The following is a 23,383-nucleotide window of genomic DNA, read 5'->3' as shown; positions in this document are numbered from 1 at the left end:
AATGAACAGCCCAACAACCGAGCCGTTACCCAGGGCAAGACTAATTGTAGAAGCCTCTGCTTCTTACTAGGAAAGGATAACGGGTGTTTGGGGAATGCAGAGTATTTTTGTAGCCCTCGAACAACAGCAAATGCTACCCCTCGCCTCCCGCAAAGGTCAGGTAGCAAACGCTGTTTGTACCGCGGCGAGTACCCAGGACTGCAGCGGCTCCTCCTTCCTCCTGCCTTTGGAAGACAGACGAGGTGCTGGGTTTTGGGGTCGAAAGGAGACAAATCAACCAGCATAGAGTCATGTAACAGCGCAGGCTTCGACGAAAAAAAAAAAGGCTAATATTGCCTTTTTCGTGGCAGATGCTTCTAGACAGAAATGTAATCGTTTTTCACCAATTGTTTCTAATATTCGCCGGTGTGCCACGGACGGACTACGGCTGCTGGACGCCCGCATTGGGCAACGCAGCTGCACTCCCGACGTGGCAGCGGTTGTCACGCAGCACGAGAGATGTCCTAAATAGTTCTGTTCTCTTTAATTGCTAAGGCGTGGCTAATTTCCGATCAGCAACAGGCCTACGTTGAGCTGTCAGTGTTGGCAGATTTTCCCTGCCGTATTTTTATAACACACATAATTTTAGAATTTAGGTCTCGCATAGCCTATTGTCCACCTAGTGCGTAAGGATTTGTTAATTCACCCCGCACTAAGGGCTGCCCTTGGCACAATCAAGCACACACAGAATTACATTACTGCTCCCTGTTACCTACCACTAAAGAAATGGGAAGTAGTTCAGCTTTGCCTTGTTTGAGGTCTATTTGGCTCTCTGTCCACCATACCCTCGTGCTAAGGTGTACATGCAGCTATGTGGTGCCTCGTTAGATGCAGTGAAGCTCATTAGAGGACCGTGTTCCCAGCCTATATGTGCACGTCCACTCTACCTTTCACATTCCGCAATTCATAACTCAATAAAAACACCGTGCGATTCTCTTGTTAAGGGATAGATTGCATCTGCAATTACCCTGTGTGCGACATAAAAGTCCCACTAAAATTTTAATCACTGTGTGAAGGCGCTTTCAGATTCCTTTGGCAAAACTTGCATGCTTCTCCCTTTAATTAGAAGATACCTCACTAAATATTGATAGCATTAAGCCACAGTCACGCTCCCGTAGATCTGAAATGGTTTGGATGGTTTCTGCTGGGAACCTCATCAACAGCGCTCACACCGGCCCCAGAACACGGGAACGAGCGGAATGAATAATTCCCTGTCAGTCAGTCCCGTATAAATTTAGTCCCCCTTTATTGCCTGACGAGTGGCTGCGAGCTGGTCCAGCTTCCCCGCGTTTGTGTGTTTATTTGAATGCAATCGAGGAACCCGACTGCAATTTTGTAGACGTGCAGCCTGACCGCGAGCCTTGTGCGGAGCCTTTGGGCTCTCTGAGCCATCGTTTCCATCGGCTCTCAGCAGTAACAGGGCTGAAAGACCCCTCCGGAGGCGAGCTGGCTCCCCCGTCACCTCCCCGGTCACCGGGGGCTCTGGGGGTCTCAGCCACCACGGGGCGATGACACGAAGGTGTCCCCTGGCTCAAGGGGACCCATCCCTCAGGAATGTCCCTCGGGAACGGAGTCACATACTGAAGCTGGGTGTCCAGAAGCGACCCAAGCGCTGCGTCAAGCGGAGCAACCCCAAAGTCCCCGCAGAGCCGCCTTCACTAGTACCCCGACCGCCCCAACTCACCAGCGACTAACCAGCCGCTGCACTTCGACTGAACACATCCTGCATATTTGCATATCCAGCTTCATTTTTTTCCTATGAAATAACATTCGAATAACTAAAAACGCAATTACTGTTGCTGATGCACATAATATTTCTTGTACAGCTTATTGAAAGTTATTTCCAGTTACTTCGCATTTCGGCTAATCTAAATGTTACCTCTGGGTACCTGATCATCTGTGGCTGTAACAGAAAAAATGTTGTAGCACAGAGTCAATGATTCACAACGCAGCTGAGTAAACAGGGACTTGAATTATACCCACGTTTTCTGACCGGAGCTTTTTCGCTGGACAGCCTCCATCTATGGGATGAAGCATATAATAGAGGCGAACTTTGCTGGCATGCTTCCGACTCTGGAAAAAAAAAAAGAAAAGAAAGGAAAATGCAAGAAATGAAGTTACCGTAAGCAAGAAGCTCTATTGCTGTGCACACAACAGCAATCCGCAATAAGATTTCACATCCCCTTGATATATGCATCCGACATGGGAGGAGAAAAGTGGGGAAGACCCAGGTGAGGAACACTGGCGTTTCACAGCGCTCCCACCCAGCCGAAACGAACCGTGGGGCGACTGTGACACCTGCCATTAGCAGGAGAAACGGCCCACCCTCCCCACTCTGTGCCGAGTCCTGCTGCCTGCAGCCCCTTGGAGACACAGCGGGAATAAAGGCGGCGAGGGAAGAGCAGCATTTGTTATCAGACCATTTCCATAGCAGGAGAGGCTGGGAAGACCAGGGTTATTTAGCTTCAGGCAGAGACAGGCTGGCATCGCAAGGGATCAGACGCACACAGGCAAACAGAAATCCACAGTTCCTACACTTACAGGAGAATAAAATATATAAGGGGTATAAAACCTCACTCTCCAGGAAATAAGCCAACTGATACCTGCCAAAGGTTCGAAAGAAATTTCTCCCAAGGGTGAATTATCAGATAATTGTGCATTATGGAATCTAATGCTCTCCTCATACGCAGGCGGTGCTGGCCCTGCAGAGAGGGATAAGGAGCGCGTGATGCCGAGCCTGAGCCCCTTCTCTCTCAAGCATCTCCCCGGGGAGCTGAACGGTCAGACCCTCCAGAGGGGCAGGAAAACGGAGCAGAGCCGGGACCCCCCACACTTCCTGACAAGAAAGGCACCCAGGGCCTTTTTCTTGGGCAATTTTCAAACCTTATTTCTAGCACGGGGAAGTTTTCAGGGCACCTGTATTCTTGCAGAGGGGACAGGGAGAGCTGAGCGATGCCCGGAGGAGGCTCTTCCCGAGAGGGACACGCGAGGGCAGGTCCAACACGGCCCCGGGCACGGCCGGCGCTTACCGGCCAGTGAGGAGACGATGGAGAGATGCCCTGGGCACGCCAGCGCCAACGGACACGGCAATCCTTGTGACTTGCGAAGTGTAAAGGAAGATTTAAAAGCTTCTACAGCAGCAGCACAGACATAAACTCTCAAAACACCGACTGACCACCAGCTCTCGTCCTCCAGCAGATGCAAGAGGGGGAAAAGGCTGCAGCTACCAAATACCTGCATCCAGGGCCCAGACGTGCACGGCAGCTATTATTATGCAAATGCTCTCTCTGAATCTCCATTTCTGATGGCCTCACAGAACAACAGCACCGTAATATTATAATTTCAGATCACAGATTTGCAATTTTAAAATATTAAACTATCATTAGCATGCTCTGGAACATTCTTTTTCCTGTGGTGCGAACTTGGAGCTAAATTTGCAGAGAGCTGTTATTGGTATGCATAAATGTGACTACGCAGTAATATTTTTTTTTAATGGAGCAAATCAGTCAAGATAAATAATGCCAAACATCCTTCCCTAACTTGTCTTCCCACATGCATTTAGAAAATGCGACCTGCTGGAGTCGGAGCTAAGCGCAGGAAACCCCCAAAAGCTTCAGCTATGGGTGATGAGCAGTCCAGGCAGCGACGGCGCAATTAAGAAATGACAAAGTAAATGTTTGAAATGCAGAGGACGGATGTGTGAAGTCAGCCTCAGAGTTTCGCTCCCATTTTTTGCCAGCAGCGATGCTCGGCCGGTTCCGCCTGGAGGAGGTCGGGAGGCCGGGACGATGCCAGGGCTGGTCCCTTCGCGCAGGGCAGGGGAGGGGACGAGCCACCGCGTCCCTTGCAGCGCCGTGGCTGGAGCTTTTCAGCTGAATTCCCGTAGTGAAGACTCACAGCCCAGGCTCTTCCCCCGGCTGAGTTAATCCAGCACAACGCAACCACAGCCTGATGAATTCAGGGGTTAAAAAGCTTGTGGGGTTTTTTGCCGCTTTTTTTGTAAGATGAAAAGGCAAGGTTTTAGCAGTAATCATTTCTGGTGTTCTTTTCCGTGGCACTCGGCTGTGCCATAAATGATGTCCAAACGTCTGCATTAAAAGTCAGTGAAGCTTCAACCTCCTGTAAAACACCTCTCACCTTTATTTATGCATTTGTTTGGATTTATGAAAGCTAAGGTAAAGAAATAACTTATGTTTGGCATAATTTAAAACTACACGGCTCCTTAGGCAGCCTTATTATGCCACGGTTATAAAAGCGGAGCTTAAAATCATCCCTGGCCTTTGCAAGTACGTAGTGAGCATCTCATTCCCTCTCGGGGAGCGGAGGTAGCACAGCCCATTTGTCACCCATTTTATCTCTGGTATTTTCTACATTTACGTGTGTATTTATCATCCTAACACCAAGGCAAGAGCGGAGTGATTATTCTTAGCGTGCTGCTCGCAAACAGCCCCGCGGGTTGTCCTTTCCCCTCCACCAAGCAACGTGAATCTGCAGCTCCGAGGCGCGAGGCGAGGGAGGGGGTGGCACAGCCCCCATGGCCAGCATCACGCTGGAGGGACGCGCCACGCTCCCGAGCTCCAGCCGGGCTCCACCATCCCCGTCAGAGCCCCACGTGTTTGAAGGAGCTCTGGAGGTCACAGCAGCAGGGGGACGCCGAGGAACAGCGAGCACGGCACGAGCATCGCCGCCTCCCACCGGCCACCCAGCCCAGGGGGGGGCAGGTCCCCACGGGGGCTGCCGTGGCCAGCTGGGCATCCGCTGGCAACCGCCACCCAAGGCACCACAGGTGCACCGGGCAACAGGAGGAACCACGCGCAGGAGTCAGGAAACCGGGATAAAGCGGGATCAGGGCACATCCCGCTGCCATTTTGATACGTCTCACCGCACGTAGAAGCCTTAGAAAAGGCAAAACCTTGACACATCTGTAAATCCATGGTCTGGAACAAGAACGCTGCCTGTGGGGACACCTGCCTGCTCGTCAGCAGCCAGCACAGTTTCATCCTGGGGCGCACTGAGGGAGTATTTCTGTGCCTGGGAATATTTCTCTGTAGCTTTACAAAATGCTAGGCCAAAGGCATTTTCACTTAAATTCTCTGTCTCTAGTGTCTGGAAACAACTCCTTTAGAAGGCAAGAAGTCTGGTTTAACAGTATACGCTTTAAAAACAACCCTCTCTATGCAGGGAGTGGGGGGGAAGCTTAGAAAGAGCCTGTTTTCACGTAACAACTGCAGACTTCTGCATTGCAAGCTCACGTGCTATTGTAAGAAGGCTCATCAATAGAAGTAAATAAATGGATCGTTTCTATCTATATCAAATCTGCTTTAACACAGAGGATTGTGGCAGAGGCAGCAGAGTTCTGGCAATTCAGCCCTAAAAGATAAAAAGGGCAAAGCAAAGCTAAACTGTGCTATGAAACGCAATTTGATTTTGCAAAAATCGAGTTTTGCAGCACACTCCCGCCCAGGGCGAGCGGTGGCGCGGGGGGAGACAACGGGGTCTCTGCGGGAGCAGCGGCAGCGGGGGGACCCCGGCAGCCGCCGAGGGCTCTCAGAGGCAGCAGCTCCCATCGCCCCGGCCCGCAGGGGGTTTGCCCGCCCCCGCCATAACCGAACAGCTTCTTCCACCAACAGGGAGGACTGGGACCGTCTCCCCTCGCGAGGCCGGATCCTCGGGGTCTGCGGGGCTGCGCAGGCACGCGCCGGTCCCGGGGGATGCGGGAGCCCCCCCTCCGCAGCAGGCCAGCCGCCCGCAGTGCCCCGGGACCGGCTCCCACTTTGCACCACTGATTTAAGCTGACCTGACAGTCTAAAATATTTCACCATCTTGCGAGGGACTTCTTCCCATACCCCCAACCACCTCGCCAGGTTCAAATCAACCATTTTTGCTGCTTTCCTCACGCTGCGCTTGCATCTGATCTAATTCCCCTATTCCCCATGGCCCCCTTTATCGTCTGCTTGTTCGCTTCTCCGCTGGCAGCGCCGCGTTCTGGGTCCATCTGCCTTCCCCCTCCTGCTCTCCCTCCTCCGTGCCCTGTGCTCCACCACGGACCAGAACCCACCGCACCGGGGGGACGCGGCCGCGCCGAGCACCGGCAGAGACGCGGGCGGGAGATGAAGGAAGGAGCCGTAACGGCAGCCCAAACGGCTTCTCTTAGTTTGTAGTAAATTCTTTTTTCAGAAGCCTGTTGGTGGGGGTTTAATCCTTTTAGTGTGCGCTGTGTTGATTCTTTTGGATGCCGGCAGTTTCTTAATTAAATCGCCATGAAACATGCAGCCATATGATTGCATCAACTTTATTATCTGTATTGGCCCTACTTCTAATCTCATCAAAAGAGACAAAGACACGTTGGCCAGACCCAGTTCGCTCAACCTCATGCAGAACACCAGCTACACTCTCCTGAGGCCACGTACTCGCATCCCGCCCCGGTCCCCAGCTCCACGCGTCTCCCTCCCAGAACCCTCCTCCGCCTTCCACGTCCCAGGAAGGATCAGCGCTGGATGCAGAGCCCTTGCCCAGCTCTTTTCAAGCATTTGCTTGCAAATTACTGGACCCGCTGACTCGAAAAACCAACATTCTACATTTCATAATCGCTGCCTAACAAACTTCCAAATTTCTACTGGAACGGAACCAATTTATTCCTCATACTGTGATATAACAACATCCTCTGCTTTTTTTAAAATAGAGGATAGAAGTATTTTCAGCAAACGCCTTCCCTTTTTTGCCTCTCCCACCCACACGACCAGCACACTCTATTGTCGAGATCCCCGTTGTTCGCCACAGAGACAAACTCCCGTCTGTTATTCCAGACGCCGCTGGGTGCCAATGTCCTTTTTCTTCTTTTGTAATTTTTGCAAAGCCTCATTTATAATTTATGGTCATTTCTATCCACTTCCCCTTTTTGCTCCGTGAGTTAATTTTTTAAAAAGCGTCTACTCATGCTTGTGACTTTGTGGGCACAGAGATATGTGTCCGTAATTCCCAATTGCGCACAGCTGAGTTCTCACCCCCATGAAACCGGCTTCTTCAAAGCAACAGGTAGACAGATTACCGGTTTGGACGCCGACTTCCTTGCACATAAAGGCAAGTACTGACGATCCGTTCAGCCAAGCAATCACTACCTCATTTCATTTCCTCTAAAGCCATGATCATCCCTCCCTGCTCGCCACGCTGACCCGAGCACGGATCCCCTCCCCAGGGACACCGACAGGGACGCTGGATCCCCTCCCCAGGGACACCGACATTTCACAGGCCCCAGCAGCTTCTCCCAGACCTCGATCACTGCAATTTTAAAAATGCAAACCCAAGACTTCGGAAGCTCCAACTAAAACAAACAGCAGCGACTCGCGGGGGCGAGGGGGGCTGCCGTGCCTGCCCATCTGCAATCGCGCGGGGTCAAAGCATCCCAGTCCAAGCCTAACAGCTTTAATTACAACCAACGTTGCTGTTGCTTCGGTCACCTTCATAAGAAAAATCTCACCCAACAGATCCTCCTTTCCAGGCTGGGCTCAGGGCTCCCCTGGCCGCAGGAAAAGCGTTTCCTCCAGGAGAGCTCAGCAACTCCCTTTCCCATCCACCTCCCTCCTGCGGCGCTTGAAATACTGAAGCTGCAAAGAGCCGGAGGGGGCTCACGCCGCAGCCCAAGAGGCCCCTTGAGAAAAGGGTTTCTAAACTGTGCTTGTTTGAGGGAAAAGAAAACACCGCCTTTGGTTTCTTCCCCATTGGCGCAGCTCCATCGCACGGGCAGACCGGCTGGATGACGGGGGGGGTTCCACAGGCACCATCTCCCACGGGTGGATACCACCCGGCACCCAGCCTGCCCGGCCCAGAGGGATCCAGGCTCGGCTCTGCAGCCCCCCGGGTGACGGATACCTGCAGACCTCCAGAACAGCCAGGCATGAACTTTCTGTCTCAGGAATCACCGTTTCAGCTATGCAATCTTTGATTTTACCGCTTCCTATATCAATTTTAACTGTAGTCAAAGCATCTCTTGTCCTACATACTGCTGCGTACCCTGCACAGAGGAAGAGAACTCTCTTTACAGCCCGTGGCCAGAGTCGCGTGGCACAAGCAGGGCTCAGCACCCGCTCGCAGGCTGCGGAGCTGCCTCCCGGCATCGCCCACGGGCTTCTGCTCCTCCCCAAATGCACTGAAAGTCCCTTCTCGCTTCATGTCCTCCCATTTCTTCTGCAGGTAGATGTTACGCCTACACAACTTTGCTTCTCCCTTGGTGTTTAGGGATTTTTTCCAGACAGTGCACCTCCTGGTGAACATGCCAAGGGGAAGGGGACGCAGGGGACGGAGCAAGCAGAGCAGGAGCCTGGGAGACGTGCTCCGCTCAAGCAAGGTGCACTCTCGCTGTTTGCCCGCAGCCAACGGATGCCGAGCAGCGGCAGCTCAGGGGTATTGGCGCAGGCCACGCTGCCGCTGGGCACCAGTGCTCGAGGTGCTGAGGCTGCCACCCCGGCGTCAAGAGGGGAAGAGAAGAGTTAACGCAAACGCAACGTCTCCTCCGCACACGAGTCACCCAGCAGCAGCTCTGCGCCGGCAGCGCTGCCGTTGTTCCCATTCTATCTTTCCGTGTCTGAAACAAATCACTTTCAAAGCGCGTCAGTGCCAGTCACTGAGAGCCCGCTCAGCCCCGGCACAGCGCGTGGGCGGGTTTGTCACAACACACGGCGGTAACTAAAGACTCTGCTTTCAAACACCTGGAACCCAAATCCAAACAGGGGTTGCCAGTTTAAAATATTAAAGAAAAGCGGGAGTGAATACCTGGAACACAGCGGTGCCGTCCTGTGCGTCGGGGTCAGAGAGGGGCTGCCGTGGGGAAGCGGGAGCTGCAGGGACTTCTCCTGGGGACGGTGTGGCCCGGCGTGGGTCCCAGAGCAACGCTTCGTCGCTTTTACTCCACGTAGGCTTCACGTGACATCCCTTGTGCCTCTCCATCACCGCTGACCTCAGGTCTCATCCCTGCTGGATTCTACCACTGCTCCGAAAGTACCTTTGAACTTCAGCTATTCCTAGCCCAAAATGGGACTCTGCCTTGGAAGGGAGCATACGCGAGGGCTTTATCTGCTCTGCTGCTGTTTAGCGATAGATGTTGACACTGGGAGTGCATTAAAAATAATGTTTAGCCATTACTGTTGACAACAGCGTAGTAACAAGGAGCCTTGTAAAGTGCCATTTAATCTCCATCGGTTTCCTGAAGCACGCTGCGACCAGCCGCCGACGCTGCCCTGGTGAGGCGGCACGAGCACCCCACCGCAGAACACCGACCCCCGGCCCGCCCTCATACACGACGTGGGGCCAGGTTTACCTCTACGTATTTTAACTGCTGCTGTGAGCAGTACCTGAGCCGGGCACCAAGGCAATCTGCAGAAGGTCTGTGTGTGCACATACAGCAAAGCACAGCACCTTGCAACCCAAACACAAAAAAAGCTTTCTTTAGCCTCTTTTTTTAATCCCCGAGCCAAAGTCCTCCTCCCAAAGACCAGCACAACCTGCAGACTAACAGTAACGTTTGAGCGGCCACTAAAAACGGTCTAACAGGCGTACACCACGGCAGAGCCGGTTCTCAGCAGTTGTGGGGAAGGACACCGGGCCACAGGTAGGACATCGCCGCCTCCTCCCTCCTCTGCAGCACGTACAGGCCGCTCTCAGCAAAGCGAGCCAAAGCGCGGCAGGGAAGTAGCAGCAATGGCAGAGCGCACGAGAGAGGGCACCGCCAGCAAACGTCAGCATCCCCTTCGACAACACGGCACCGGCAGAGCCCCGGCACAGCCGAGCCCTGCGCAGCCTTCATCTCCAGCTGAAGCGTGTCCTTTCCGCTGCTCCATCCTGGGAACGCCCGCAGCATCTCGCGCGGGGAGCTGGCACCAGACACAGAATATTCCAGCTCCTTGGCTTCTAGTGCAGCATTTATTTTGTTAAATAGAGTATGTGCTCTTCCACTGCATTAATATTTCAGACACAGGATTGCCTTTCTGAGCACACACATCGTGATCCTTAAGGCACTAATGTGCCGATAGTAAACAATGTTTATTATTCCTTCAGACAAGCCATCATTTTATGCAGTTTCCAGAGAAGGACGGCCCAACTGGAAGCAGATTAACCCGAGCACCACTCCAGCCCTGCGCAGACAAGGAGTATTGATGAGGCTGTCGATACCGCTCGCCCGCTCCGCTCCGGAGACAGGGTGAGAAATTCCAAAGAGCGCTCGGCTCCACAGACGAGCCAAAGGGCACGGCCCTTTATTTGTTCTTCCCAGTCTCCTCTCCATTTGAATTTTAATACACTTCGCCTCTGCCCCCCTCCTGCCCCTCCGGCTCCACCGCAAGCGTTGGAGCATCGCTCCTTCATCTCACAAGGGGAGCCAACGTGCGCGTGACACCTTCCCGCACCCCTCTTCCTACAGAACCCGGCACATTTCTTCATTTTAAATGAAAAAGCAAAATACCATCTGAACACCTGAAGCAATAAAGATTACAATGGAGAAAAGTGTTATAGCAGCTTAAGGAGAAAATGTGGTGATGAATATGCAGCTCAGGGTGGAATCTGAGAGCAACTTTGCATATTTGATAATTTTCCTGCAGGATTTTCAAAGAGAAACTTGAAAATAAATGGTAACATCTTCCTAATGGCTGTGAACACTTCTATATAGAGATGAGGACTCGGAGCTAACTAAGAAAGCTTAGCTTTTTAAATTTAGGGATCAGCTCACCAAGGGGATTGATAGAACCTCTCTCTAAGACAGAGCTGGAAGGCAGCGTTAAATTACAGGCGATGCAGAGAGCACCCAGCAGCAAAGAGGCTTTCCGCTCCAGAGGAAGGCGAGATGCAGAAATACAGAAGAGGAAAAGCTTGTCTCTGGGGCACAGACTTTCAATCGCATTGCAGCAAGTACCGTACGTTTTTGGTTTTCTTCTCCTCGTTCAGCAGACACCGGCCACTTCCCAAACCACCGCTGCCCCCGACCCGCTCCGGTCCCTGCCTGAGCGGCCACAGGACGGCCGGAGCTCGGGCAGCAGCACCAGCCGTTCCTCTGCAACCCCTGGGAGGGGTGAACGGCACCTGAGCGGTGATGCTTTGTTGATAAAAGTCACAGGAGCCTGATGCAAGATAGAGCTGCTGCAGCACAAGCGGCGTGCTCTGAATCCCAGCCTCTGACAGGGCTCAGACGCCAGGTAGCGCCTTCTGGTTCTCCCACCCACAGATGTCATTTAAAACCAAACAAAAAAAAATTTAAATCAATCCTTTCGTTTCAAAGTTGTGCTTGAAAGACACGCGCTGTCTGTGCCATCAAAGCGGAGCACAAAGGTCACTGGCCGGGAGATGCTCCCCATCCCTGTGGCCGGCGCAGAAGGTGCCCCGGGGGAAGACACCAGCAGACATGTCCCTCGCCACCCTCCCCGACACCCAGGGCTCCGGAGGAGGTGGCCGAGGAAGGAGCAGCCGCGGCACAGCCCCGGCTCTAGGAATGCCGCAGAAGCCGGCCAATGCCGGCGACAGCTAAAGAGCATCCAGAGGCGGCTCATCGCCACTTGTCCTGTCGGGAAGGGTCCAGCCCCCGACACTGGTGAGCGAGTACGAGAGGAGGCCCGAAATAGCCTCCCCCCACCAGACAGCACTGCGCAGTCGGCCACCACCTGCCTGATGCTGCCGGCAACCGCCTGGAGCGTGCTGCATCCCTCTGCCCTCTCCTGTGATTCCTTACCGAATCCGTCATCCCGCTTCACGTGTGCTCCTCCTGCGGGGCAACGGGAGAGCCAACGCGTGAGGAATGCTTGGCACAGCCAGCCATCACCCAGCGGGATTTTATCAGGCATCCGTAGTCGGAGGCTTTATTCCCGTAGCAGAAATGGGAAGGGAGTTTCCTGACACTTCCAGGGACAATTTAAGATATTAATTTGCCTTAAGAATTAAAATGCTCAAACGCACGATCTTCTGGGCATCGACAACAACCAGCGGGACCTGCCTCATCTCTTTCCTACGCTGCGCAGAAGCGAATCGGTACCTTCGCAGCAGGCTCCTGCGAGGCTCCGCAGCAGGGCGCGCAGAGAGCCTGTCACGGCATTTTCTCATTTGGGCACCTGCAACTTCACTGTGAGCCGATGCCCCAAGGCCGGACACTCGGATCAGCTCTGCCCGAAGGTGAATCCCAGACAGGAGCGCAGAAGCCGGCAGTTTCACAGGGATGGAAAGGAGAGAGCAAAGGCGCACAGACATATCAGACAAAGCCAGGGACAGTGGCACAAAGCACATAAAATAAGGGCAGTATTTTGCTGTGTGTCAAGTTGGAAGCAAAAATATGCTGCAAACACTCTGATTCTTTTGTCATTTTTCCACTACACTTGCCCTTGGAAATAATACCGCTTAATACTGCGCGACTGACATCAAATTATTTTTTATTCCTGGCAAAGCAGTGCAGAAGAAAAGAAGAGTTATTGGATGATGATTTGGAGAAGGAGACGAGACAGCGATTGGAGCTGACTATCCCTGTTTGGCAAGATAAAAACGCCCCCCTTTCATACGCTGCTTCCCTCTATTTTCTTACAGAGAAAGGTCTCATTTTGCATGCACAAAGGAGCCACGATTTCAGTGCCTGGCACAAGGGCTGCGGATCCGACTGGGCTGCGCCAGCGAGGCAGCGGATGAGCTCCCGCTCCTAGGATCGGCCTCCGGAAGGGTAACGGCTGCTGACCAAAACTACCACGTCTCCCGGTTTGAGGGCCAAACCGCGACACCACGCCATGAAGGAAGATGCGTTACCAGCACGGCTGATGCTGCTGGTTTCCAGCCCGGTGTCCCGCAGGCACCTTCGCCAGCTCCGAGCACTGGGCTCGCTCCGCACACCCCTCGGCACGGCTCCTCGGGGCCAGCGGAGCCCCAGGGCACCGAGCCCACCACGCCCACAGGCAGCCAGGCTGGCCCCCACCCCAGGGGCTCCCCGTCGGCCAGTCCCCCCTCCAGAAACCCAAATTAAAATGCTGAGGAGGAGCACGGGGGGGACCAGGCTGCGAGAGGAGTTCCCCCCACAGCTCTCCCGACACCTGCAAAAAAGCTCATTTACACTGCGTTTTTATTTGTGTGCTTTGATATTGGCAGTATTACTTTCTTTTCCAACCAAAAAGCTGAAAGAATGCAACTTTAGAACATTAAATGAAAAATTATATGCAGAAAACTTTGTCTTCTGAAGTTGATATTTTCCCTATGAGAAGAATCAGTTTTAACCATAGAGTGCTTTTGAAAAGACGGGGAGGGGAAGGTGTGAAAATTGTGACCTGCTAATTTTTAATTAGGAAGAAACAGTGAATTTTACATTCCTGCTATTAACTAATTGGCTTGCAGCAAGGGCTGGCGGTCTCGGACAGGATGGAGCTCAGGTACATTCAACACCACAGTTTTGTGCAAGAACAGTCAGGTTGTGAATCCTGATGTTATAAAGTGAATATTCGGAACATGGACTCGATCTGCTCACCTGGCCAGGGAGGAGAAACGCCTTATGAGCAGGCGCCTGGCAGAAAGAACGGCCTTCGCCGCTGGCGGAGATGCTCCGAACGCACTCGTCATGAAACAGCGTCACAGCGAGAATTATTTGCAGAAACTATTCTCCAATAATTTCCCATGATTAACGTCCGCGGGGAAATCGCATGCTGCTCGTCCCATGTCTGACTAGAGAAGGAGGCCAAGCTCTGTGATTCTGCGATTCACCTGGCAAGTGACTCGCTAGAAGCGATTTGCTCGGGTCTCTCCATCCCCGTCCGTCTCGCATCGGGAGCGCTGCAGAGCGGTTCCCGTCCACATCTGCAGTCAAAGCGCGGGGACCTCCCCGCCAGGCTGGACGCCGCACCGAGCCGCCGGCAGCCCCAGGGCTTCGTGCATCAGCCACAGGGAGGAAAACATCCCGGGCACGGCTCTGTGCGCCCAGGAGAGCTCCTTGCCGAGCACGGAGCATCCCTGGCAAGAGGAGGGACTGCCACGGGGACACGGCGAAGCGTGGCACAGCCATGGGGCAGAGGCACCTTCAGCCTCTGGGGCCACCAGAGGAGCCCCCGGCCGGGTCTGGGCCAGTCCCGCGACTCGCCTCGCTCTCTCCATCCCTCTGCTCTGCCCTTCGCCAGCCAGCAGGCACAGTGAGGCAATGGCATTATTGTGCCGAACGTTTCCAGCGTCTGCTGGGATTTCACGGGGGATGACAAATGAGCACAACACCTCGCACTAGAAATACACAACAGAAAACCGTGTTGTTTTCCACATTTCAAAAACATCTGCTATGAATTAATGATTCAGCTCATACCTACAAGTACAGGCGCGGAGGAACAGAGATTGGCTGAGCACCCCATTGCTCAGCAGCCGCTGCTCCTGTTTCTGTGGCAATGCTTCTGCCTCCTGTAGACAAGATTTGGCATCTGCCTCTCCCATTATCAAGATCTGGAAGGCGTCCCTAAAACTGCAGCCTTGGACTTCCCAGCGCTGCCAGGGATCCCTGCTGCACACCGAGGGCAGCCAGAGGAGCCTTTACAGGAGATGCCTTAAGAAATTCTCCAAAACAGACACGGAAAGTGCCTTACAAGTAGATGTGCGTTACCCTTTGCACTGTTTATTAATGCAGCACAGCATCCTCCGATACTGTACATTGATTAAGCTTCTTGTATATCTCCCCTGGCCACACCAAGGCAAATGTCTCCCCTCCATATCCATTAATAAACACTCAAACCAGAGCAAAAGTTTGGGGAAACTTCATCTTCCAGGTCTCTCAGCACAGATTCTGATTTTGTTGAAATACCGCAGGCACTGAAAGTCTTAACGTATTCAAAAGCGGGGGCAAAACACAGCCCCCGTGAGCACCGAGGTCCCTCGTCCCCAGGCTCCCCACAAGTGTCGCTCCTCTGGAGTCGCCAGGAAAGCCCAGACCGTGTCACGCGTCCTCGCTCCGCACGTCACTGCCCACGCGGGGCAGGACGGTCCCCTGCTCCCGCCCAACGAACACCATGCAAAGGGCGACCGAGAGGCGTCACGCAGGGCGATCCCGCACCCTCCTCTTCATCAGAACACAAGGGACGGTTTCTTTTCTCCTGTGGGGCTAACGCCGAGGCAGCCCCTCACCGCGACGCGGCTCTATGCAGAACCACGTGGCGCTCGTGTCCCGTGTCCCAGGGAGCCGGTGCCAAGACACCGGCGGGCAGTCGGGTCCCCTCCCTGGAGGATTCCACAGCACCATATCCCTCAGCAGTTTCCTCCCTTGTTTAACAGTAATTTATTTAATTTTGTTTTGAAGATATGCAGTGCTGTTAATTGCTGCTCTAACATGTCTCTAACGATATATCCTTTCTAATTATTTATTGCTTGCTTACCTCTTAAGTGCTTAAATACATTCACAAATACTAATCTACTCCCTGCACAATCAGTGATTCCTACTCAGCAAAGCACAGTGCAGCGATTTAATAAAAAAACTTGAGTTCGTTTTGCTGAACTCCTAATTGACCTCCTCGCTAACTATGCTTTTCTGTGAAAATCAGCTTTCAGGCGTGTTCAAATTGCAGCCTGACTTTGCAAATTTAGACAGAAGAAAAAAACAAAACAAAACAGACATGCAACAGACAACGTTGCAGCCACATCATTTACAGAGTAAAAGCCACCAGTAAAAACAGTCTTTTGAATCTCGAGTGGTCAGAGAGGAACTGTAAACGCTGGGGTAGCTCCTGGCTGGGGCTGCGGAAGCTGATGCCACCCCGCAGGACCCGCGGCTGGCGGCGGCAGCGACAGTTGCCGAAGAGCATCATCCTACCTCGTAATGGGCCACGCGCTGGGACTCCGATATGAGCTGGGCGCTGCACACTTTGCAGTAACTTTCCGTGAATAATTCCTGGTCGATGTCGGAGGATTTCATCTGTTCACGGCAGAGAGAAGAGACAACAAACAAGCAGAGTCAGTGACAAAAGGCAGGCAGAACAGGAGGGGCTTGGTGAGGGTCCCTAGAGACACGGGCAAAGCAACACTTGAGACGAGCGGTTCTTGTCACCTCAAGGCAACAAAACCGACTTTAGACAAGTGTAAAACCAGACGGTTCCCACCACATCCCCACCATCTACAACTCGGAGTCCCGGGTTTAGGCACGACCAGTCGGTGCCAAGCACTCGGTCCCGGCACGGCGGCGGCGTTTCTCCTCGTCCCTGTCCCCGCCGGACACACGCCAGCGCCTGGGGACCACCCTGAACACCCTCGGTCACAGCATCCTCCGCTGCTCCACAATTATACGCCATGCGTGAGCGCCAGCTGTAAACGGCCGCTCTTCTCCATTACCCCTCATATCGAGAAATGCCACGTACGTAACCAGCTACAGCATATATCACTTATGGCTCAAAACACGCTTAACCATTTGTTATAGAATAGGAAAGAGCTGATAAAGAGTTTTCTATAAAATGCAAATATCATTACAACCTGGAGGAAGGTGCTTTTAAGCTGGAAGGGTGCCCTGCTATATTTCTCAATTTGGACATGGAAGGAAATTGCTTGGGTGATTTACTGGGCTGAGCTGCTCTCAAGCAGCTGTTTAAATATTTGTGCGTTCCCCACGGCTTCCAAGGAGGACACTTGCACTCTCAAAAGCAGCTCGCTGAGTTCACAGAACGCTTCATTCGGTGTTTGCACCTTCCCTGTTTCGCGAGCGATTGCAGGTATCCAGCTCCGAACTGATAACCGAGGTGCGCGTCAGGAAGGGAAGGGGCTTATGAAAGACTGAGCCCAGGCAGAGACAGAAAACACCAGAAGCAGGTTCACAGACAGGGTATTTAAAAACAACCCCCCCCCGTGCAATTCAAGAGGGAAATGGAGGCCGACGCCTTCTGACTAATGCTGAGATGAAGTCTATTAATTCACAATCCTAACAAACCCGGGCATAATGAAGACTGATAATACAGTATAGGGAGCGCTCGCCGCGGGGACGGGGAGGTCGCAGACCCCCCAGACCCCGTCCTGGGCCGACACTGCCCATTGCCCGGGGCTCGGGGCTTTCTGTGCGCGGCTGCCGCCAGCCCACAGTGGGCTGGAGGGGCTTGCACCGAACCCCCAAACGCATTGCAGCCGCGCAAGTATTAAGATCACTGCACATTTTCTAACAACAAGCAGCTGAGTTGACACCAGAGGGTCACCTGGAGAGACCGACCTGCCCCCAGCTCCAGGAAAAGGTTTATTCCAGTGTTCTTCACCTACCAAAGACACAACCCTCAGAGCTCCTCTGCTGCTGCCCTTGCGCTCTGCAAAGGCGCTTGTTTCCTTCCTCTCGCTATCTGCCTTGGTTTAATCTCCATTCACTCTGTCCGGAGAAACGCTGCACTGAGGAGCTCTCAAAGACACCAAAAGACCCTTTCAGGAGTACAAGAAGCATTGCAAAATTCCAACAAAGGTGAAGCAAAGGGGAGGGAAGAAATCTCACTTAAATACAGCACACTGACACGAGGCGAACCAAAGAACCTCATCAACCCTCAACCCAGCCACCAAGCCAGCGGCAGGTAACGCTGCGCTCGTTTGCGTGCAGGCTGCAACGCTGCCGCTGCAAACGCTCGTTGCGGAAATCAGAGTAAATCAAAAGCTGCTCAGTATTAGCTTAGCCCTTGTGCTCCGGTAACGCAGAGTAACAGGTCCGTTCTGCCGCTCACACACGTGCACGCGAACGGGGCTGTCTGTGCCCCCGCCACGGCAGCTGGGGCTGCACGGCTTATCCAGGAACAGGATTTAATGCCTCTTCTCTGAGCAGTAACTTCTGATACAGGTGCGGGATTCGTTAGCCTCAGTACTGCCAGGCAGGTTCTATACGCCAGGGTTACCACACAAGGATATAACGCACCGCAACAGGGAACACCGTCACTACGCTGACAGTGCGAAGTGCAGCACGATCCACGTGTAACTATGTGAGTTACCCAGTGAAGTCTCTCTGGAACGGCAGACCCTCCAGCGAGGCATCGAGAGCACACCTTCGGAGCCGGGCAGAGGGCTTTGCTGCTTGTTTTTTCCAGGTATTGCTTTTTAATTGCGCTGAAAAGGACAGCAAGGCAGAGGAGCGAGGGACGGGGATTAGGGGCACTGGCAGAATAAATGGAAGCAAAGCCTCCTTCACGCTTTTGCATGAATATATTAGGCTAAACTGTAGAGAGGATTCAAGCATATGTAAGCTCGGCTACTTAAACTAATTAGAAAGCTCTGGTAACAATAACTGCTCTGGGCAAAATTTATTACAAGGGGTTTGACAAAAATAATAGATTCACCTTCGCAAGGAAGATTTCCACACGAGCAATCCACTACCAGCACCCATTTGTACAAATCACCCTTGCAAAGCTGCACGAGAACCCAGACAGGCTGCGAGCAAGCTTAAAGTACCAGCTACCGGCTTGAGGAAAGAGACGTTTACCTGCCCCACGTGAATGCGGCAGAGGAGCAGAAGTCTCTTCCCCTTCTCAGTAGCCCCTACCTGTCTCCACTGCTGGAAACCCCCCGAGCAGCCCTTTGCTTCCCAGAGCCCCTTCCCAGGGCTGACGCTTTAAGCTGGGCTGCTGCAACCTGCTGGCTCTGCACAAAGCTCCTGTTTGGTGGCTCTCAGCTCGTTCCTTTGCTTTTCTTACAATGTACTTTTTCCTGTACTCTCCTGTTTTCCTTTCTAGGATAACATGCTGGAGCATTGCACCAAAAGGACGCCGAGGTGATACGCAGTGAAACGAATGCGCGAACACGCATCTCCGCACCGCGTGTTTCAGAGCAGGCTCCAGGCTCTCCCACTGCCACCGTCCCCAGGCTGCCCCCGCGCTGGTCCTGCGGGCAGACCAGAGGGAAGCTCCGGGGCTGGCGTTTCCCTGGGGATCTGTGCGGAGACCTTGTCACAACGCACGGATCGAGCAAGGGACCCGTCTGCTTCCTACACGGGGGCTGGTACCGAGATGCTGTAACCGCAGCGTGGGCGCCGCAGGTGTCCTGCTGATGGCATCTGTGCATCACGGCTGCAGCAAAAGGCAGACTCCAGCCATGAAGCCTTGGGAAAAACAAAATATCTGCGTTGTGTGGGCACCTGACCCAAAACAGGCCTTTCTCCTGCTCCAGAAAGCTCTTCACCCCCCCGCCCCCCGCCCCATTTTGTCTTGACTCAGACACGCTCTGCATTAGCGTTTTGTGGGTCAGTCCTAGCCATGATTTATTAACTTCTTTCGCCTGCAAGTGTCATAAAGGGAGTTCATAAGCAATTAATATTTATATATTTCTAACCACTTAATTCCACTCTGACTCCCCCTGCCTACAAGTGCCAAACAGCTCCTAGAACAGACTAGTCTGGCTGCTCCTCACCACAGCCCGTCCTTGTCGAAAAGCAGCGTGAAGGGGGGGCTTTTCTCCGGCACCACCATCCTCCAGCGTGGCACGGCTGCAAAGCCCCGCGTGCCCCCGAGCCGCTCCAGGAGAACTGCAGACGCTGAGCGAGGAGGGACACGTTCCCTGCGCGTTCTTGGAGGCTTTTCTTGCCGAGAGCTGGAGAATTACCGTGCGACCGGCAGCCTCGCCAGCCCGGCTCAAACCCTTCCGCCGAGCAGAAGCCCTGGGTCTGCACACCAAGGTCTCAATGTCTGAAACTCTTGGTCTCCTCCTCCTCCTCAGGTGGGGACATGAAGAGCGGTCCCTCCACCACGAACACTCACCACCCCACCTCTTTCCACTGGGGTTTATCGTCCCCTCTGGTGCTGGTGCTCGCGTGCCGATGTCCCCCCTCCCCGCCTCAGCTCAGAAACCTCTGCAGACGTCAGCTCCGCGTCTCCAGCAATGGCAAACTGTGTCGTAAGAGACCTCATTTTAAATACCTTCTGCCATATGGCTACGATTCTTCTCAGCAGTTCCAGTGACTATAACGGCTTAATGAAAATCAATTTGATGGGGCTGACTCCAGCTTTTGCCAACTGCTGGAAAGATGCTAACTAAGTTGCATCAAATTTTAGGGGACAGCGATCCACACACTGACCTCAGAGACATATTCTAAGCCAGATTCCTTTTTAAGGATATGCTTTTGCACCAGCTGAATCCCACCAGGCAGGGACACGTGCTGAACGTCTACCTGTCACAAAGGAGTAAATGCTTCTGCAATCCCGACCCGGCCAGGACAGTAAAACAGCCACAGGAGGCGAGCCGGGTCCCCAGCCCCAGCGGATGGGTGCGAGTTGTGGGACACCCCTCGGGGTCCTCGCTCCCAGGGCAGGAGCAGACGCAGCGTCTGCAGTCGCTGCCAGCAGGTGCTTCCCGTCACACTCCTGATAAATACCGTTGCAATCTCCTCTCTGGCGATCTTTCCTCAGCAACCTGCTTCTGTTTTTATTGTCGTATACCTCCTGTTATCAGGTTCATCACCCCCTTTTTTGGATCAGTGAGCTCAGTGAACGGGCAAAGAAGTTCTTCTAATAACAGGAAATTCACGACAGGTAGCAAAATTCCAGAGTACATGACAAACGTGAAGGCGGCACAGGTTTTTCTCATTCCAAGTTTTGCCTTTTATATCACTTCACAGATTACCCTTAGTATTTTTCACTGTCAATTATTTCTGTATTTTGACAACAATAAGCGGAAACCCATGAAAAACCTGAGCGGCTGCAGACGACTTCACGTCACGTCGTGGTCGGGAGTCTGAAAACGCAGCACATCCTTGGCCCAAGCAGCCCGCGGTCGGGAGCAGAGGGATCGCAGCCCTCCCGAGCGCTGGCAGAGCCCGCCGCACCTCGAGCCACGGGACGCGTTAAACGGAGACAGCAAATGAAGGATCTAAACCTGAGATCAAAGCCAAGTCCCTGGGTAACTGTTGTCTAAGCTGTTCAACACGCCTCGGGTACAGGGACAGGCGTTGCAGGCAGACAGCCCAGACGCCGCCGACCGGGCGGCCGCAGACCCACACGCCCGAGGTCTTCCTCGCCCCGCCGAGGCCCCGCAGGCCCCGAGGACGCGGCGCAGGGGGTGGCCGTGACCTGTGCGACACGTCCAAAGGCCGCAGGAGAGGGAGGCGAGCCCGCGCGCCCCGCTCCAGGCACTGCCCCGATGAAAGCACCGCCGCAGGGAACCGCTTCCCCCATCCCCACTGGCCGTGCCTCCCTCTGCTTGCTTCCAGATATGTCTCTGCCTTTCTGATTGAACTTTTTTTTTTTTTAGAAAAATTGCTGCTCCTCGGTGCCAAATTTCCCCCCCAGCCCACCCCCAAGCACTGCTACCAGGTTTAGGGGAGCATCCCCCCACTACCCGGACCCACTGCCCTGCCTGCAGCCACAGCGGGGCCAACGCATCCCAGTGCGCCCGGACCCAGAGCCGCCACACCGAGACCAGCACTGGCACAAGAAAACGGCCTTTGCACCATCCTTTAACTGACGGGTATCTGAGACCGTGGGGCTCGCCAGCCCTGCCACCGAGGTGCTCGCTCCATCACCTGCCCGTGGAGATGCACCGGGAGCTTCTGCACGGGTTCATTTTGTCTAGTGTACAACCAAGGACATGGAGCGCGATACAATAAAGCAGCACTGAATTCAGCAACTCGGGTTCTTCCAGTCAAGAGGAAAGAAGAAAAATTGTGGTCCCTTACTCAATTTACTCTTAAGGGCCTTAATCACCTTCCCAGAATTAACAGCTTCCGAAACCTCCGTATTGGAGCAGCAGAGAAGTGGCAACTGAGCATGTGCGTGAACGCCAAATGCAAACAACAAGCCAAAAATTCAATGTCCTGAGTTTCGTGTTATGAATTATTTGTGGCTTTTGCTGCTGTCACTCTCCCTTGGATTAACATCTCATGTAACGCTTCCTGTTTTCTTCTGTTGTTTAATTTGTCTTGCGATAAAAAGAAAAAAAGTCTTTACTAATAATTAATGTGCTTTCAGCAACTCTGTCACTGCACTTACAACAAGGCATCTGAAGAAATGCAAAATACCGCCTTTTGAAGTGCCTTTTTTCCCAGCACTAGCAGCATGATGGATGGTTGAGCCCGTTCCACAAGTGCAATTCTCCTCCTGCTTTTATCGCCCGGAGACAGGAGCGCTCCAGGGTTTTCCTGCTCCTCCTCTGCAGAGGCGGGACAGGGCCCTCCCCAGTGAGGGATGTGACGGAGCCCCAACAATCCGGCGTCCCGGAGGGGACGGTGGGGTGTCCCTACCCACCATCTTCGGAGGACGTGTATGCCATTTTCAGTTTTTCCTGTCCTGCCAGACCAAGGATGCTCTGTGTCCCTCCAGCTGTGCTGCACATCTGCCGACTCTGCCACGCTTCACCTTCCCTGCAATTTTTGTTTGGTTTGGGGTTTATCTGCCATCTCCCTACTCCCTCCATTCCTGAAATCCTCTCCAGAGTCAATTTGCTTCACTTCTGCATTCAGCCTTTGATGCATTTTGACACGCTTTATTGGAGCCTTGAAAATCAGAACAAGATTGTGTGTGGCATGAGCTGGGGAGCCGGAGAGATCCCGCACGTGTCTGCCCCATGTGTCAAAACACAGAGGAGAGGCTGCCGAGAGCAGCACGGAGGAGCCAGAGCCTCAGCGCAGAAGAGCCCCAACCCCAGCACCCCAAACGCCCGACTCCGCACAACCTCCCCCAGCGTCCGCAGCCCAACTGCTCCTCTGCGGGGACCGACTTCCTGAGGTTTGCCAGGACTAAGGAGGGGATGCTCGGAGAGCAGCGGGGTCCTCTCAACGGACGGGGATGATGTTTTTGAGAGGAGCCTCGCAGCTCCTGCGTTGGTGCTCGCTGCCTGCGCTGGCAGAGCGCTGCCCGCTCCACGCACGGGGCGAGGAACACCCCCCAGGACCCCGAGGGGACAGGGGGGCCGTTGGCACGCTCCTCCATGTGGGATGCAGCCACGGGAGCAGGATCTCGCCAGGGATGTCTCCTTGGATTCCCCTGAGACTGGTGAGCAGGGGGAGCTGCCAGATGTTCCCACCTCCTCGCCGCATCGCAGGCGTCACCGAGGTACCATTTATAAATAGCAGAACCAAGCAAGAAAAAAAAAAAAAACAAAAAAAAACCCTGAAAAACAAATGATGAGTGTGTCAGGAAAAGCAGTGTCCTGTGGCCAGAGGGAAGCCTCGAGGGCAGGCGACGCCTCGCAGGCAGAAGAGCAGCAGGGCAAAGGCTCGGGGTGCGCGGGGAGCACCGCGTCCCCCCACAGCACCGCGCAGGAGCGAACGGCGGAGATGCGAGAGTACGTGAGGCAGTAAAATCCAGCGGGTGCCTTTTTGACCTACTGCCTGTCTGAGGCGAGAACAAAGGGCGAGCCGAGGAAATTACAGGCGCGTAGATTTAGAGAGCAAAGGAAAGAGCTGTTCGTGCAGCAGAGAGCAAGCCCTCCAGGC

At 53.7% G+C, this 23,383-nt stretch overlaps 1 protein-coding gene across 3 annotated transcripts in view; it reads right to left on the bottom strand.

Annotated features, from left to right (window-relative positions):
- ZMAT4 (zinc finger matrin-type 4) overlaps positions 1-23,383 on the bottom strand; it is a 71,589-nt gene that overhangs the window by 30,308 nt on the left and 17,898 nt on the right. For all 3 annotated transcript variants that reach the window (XM_054225109.1, XM_054225108.1, XM_054225110.1), the window contains exons 2-3: positions 15,824-15,925; positions 2,023-2,112 (exon numbers count right to left, since the gene is read on the bottom strand). In XM_054225109.1, the coding sequence (XP_054081084.1) occupies positions 2,023-2,112; positions 15,824-15,925 (192 nt within the window). The remainder of the gene's footprint in view (positions 1-2,022; positions 2,113-15,823; positions 15,926-23,383) is intronic.

Source organism: Rissa tridactyla, chromosome 20 (genome assembly GCF_028500815.1).
Source record: "Rissa tridactyla isolate bRisTri1 chromosome 20, bRisTri1.patW.cur.20221130, whole genome shotgun sequence".
Lineage (NCBI taxonomy): Eukaryota > Metazoa > Chordata > Aves > Charadriiformes > Laridae > Rissa > Rissa tridactyla.
Note: the sequence above shows the minus strand (reverse complement) of the source record. Positions and strands in the feature narration are given on the sequence as shown.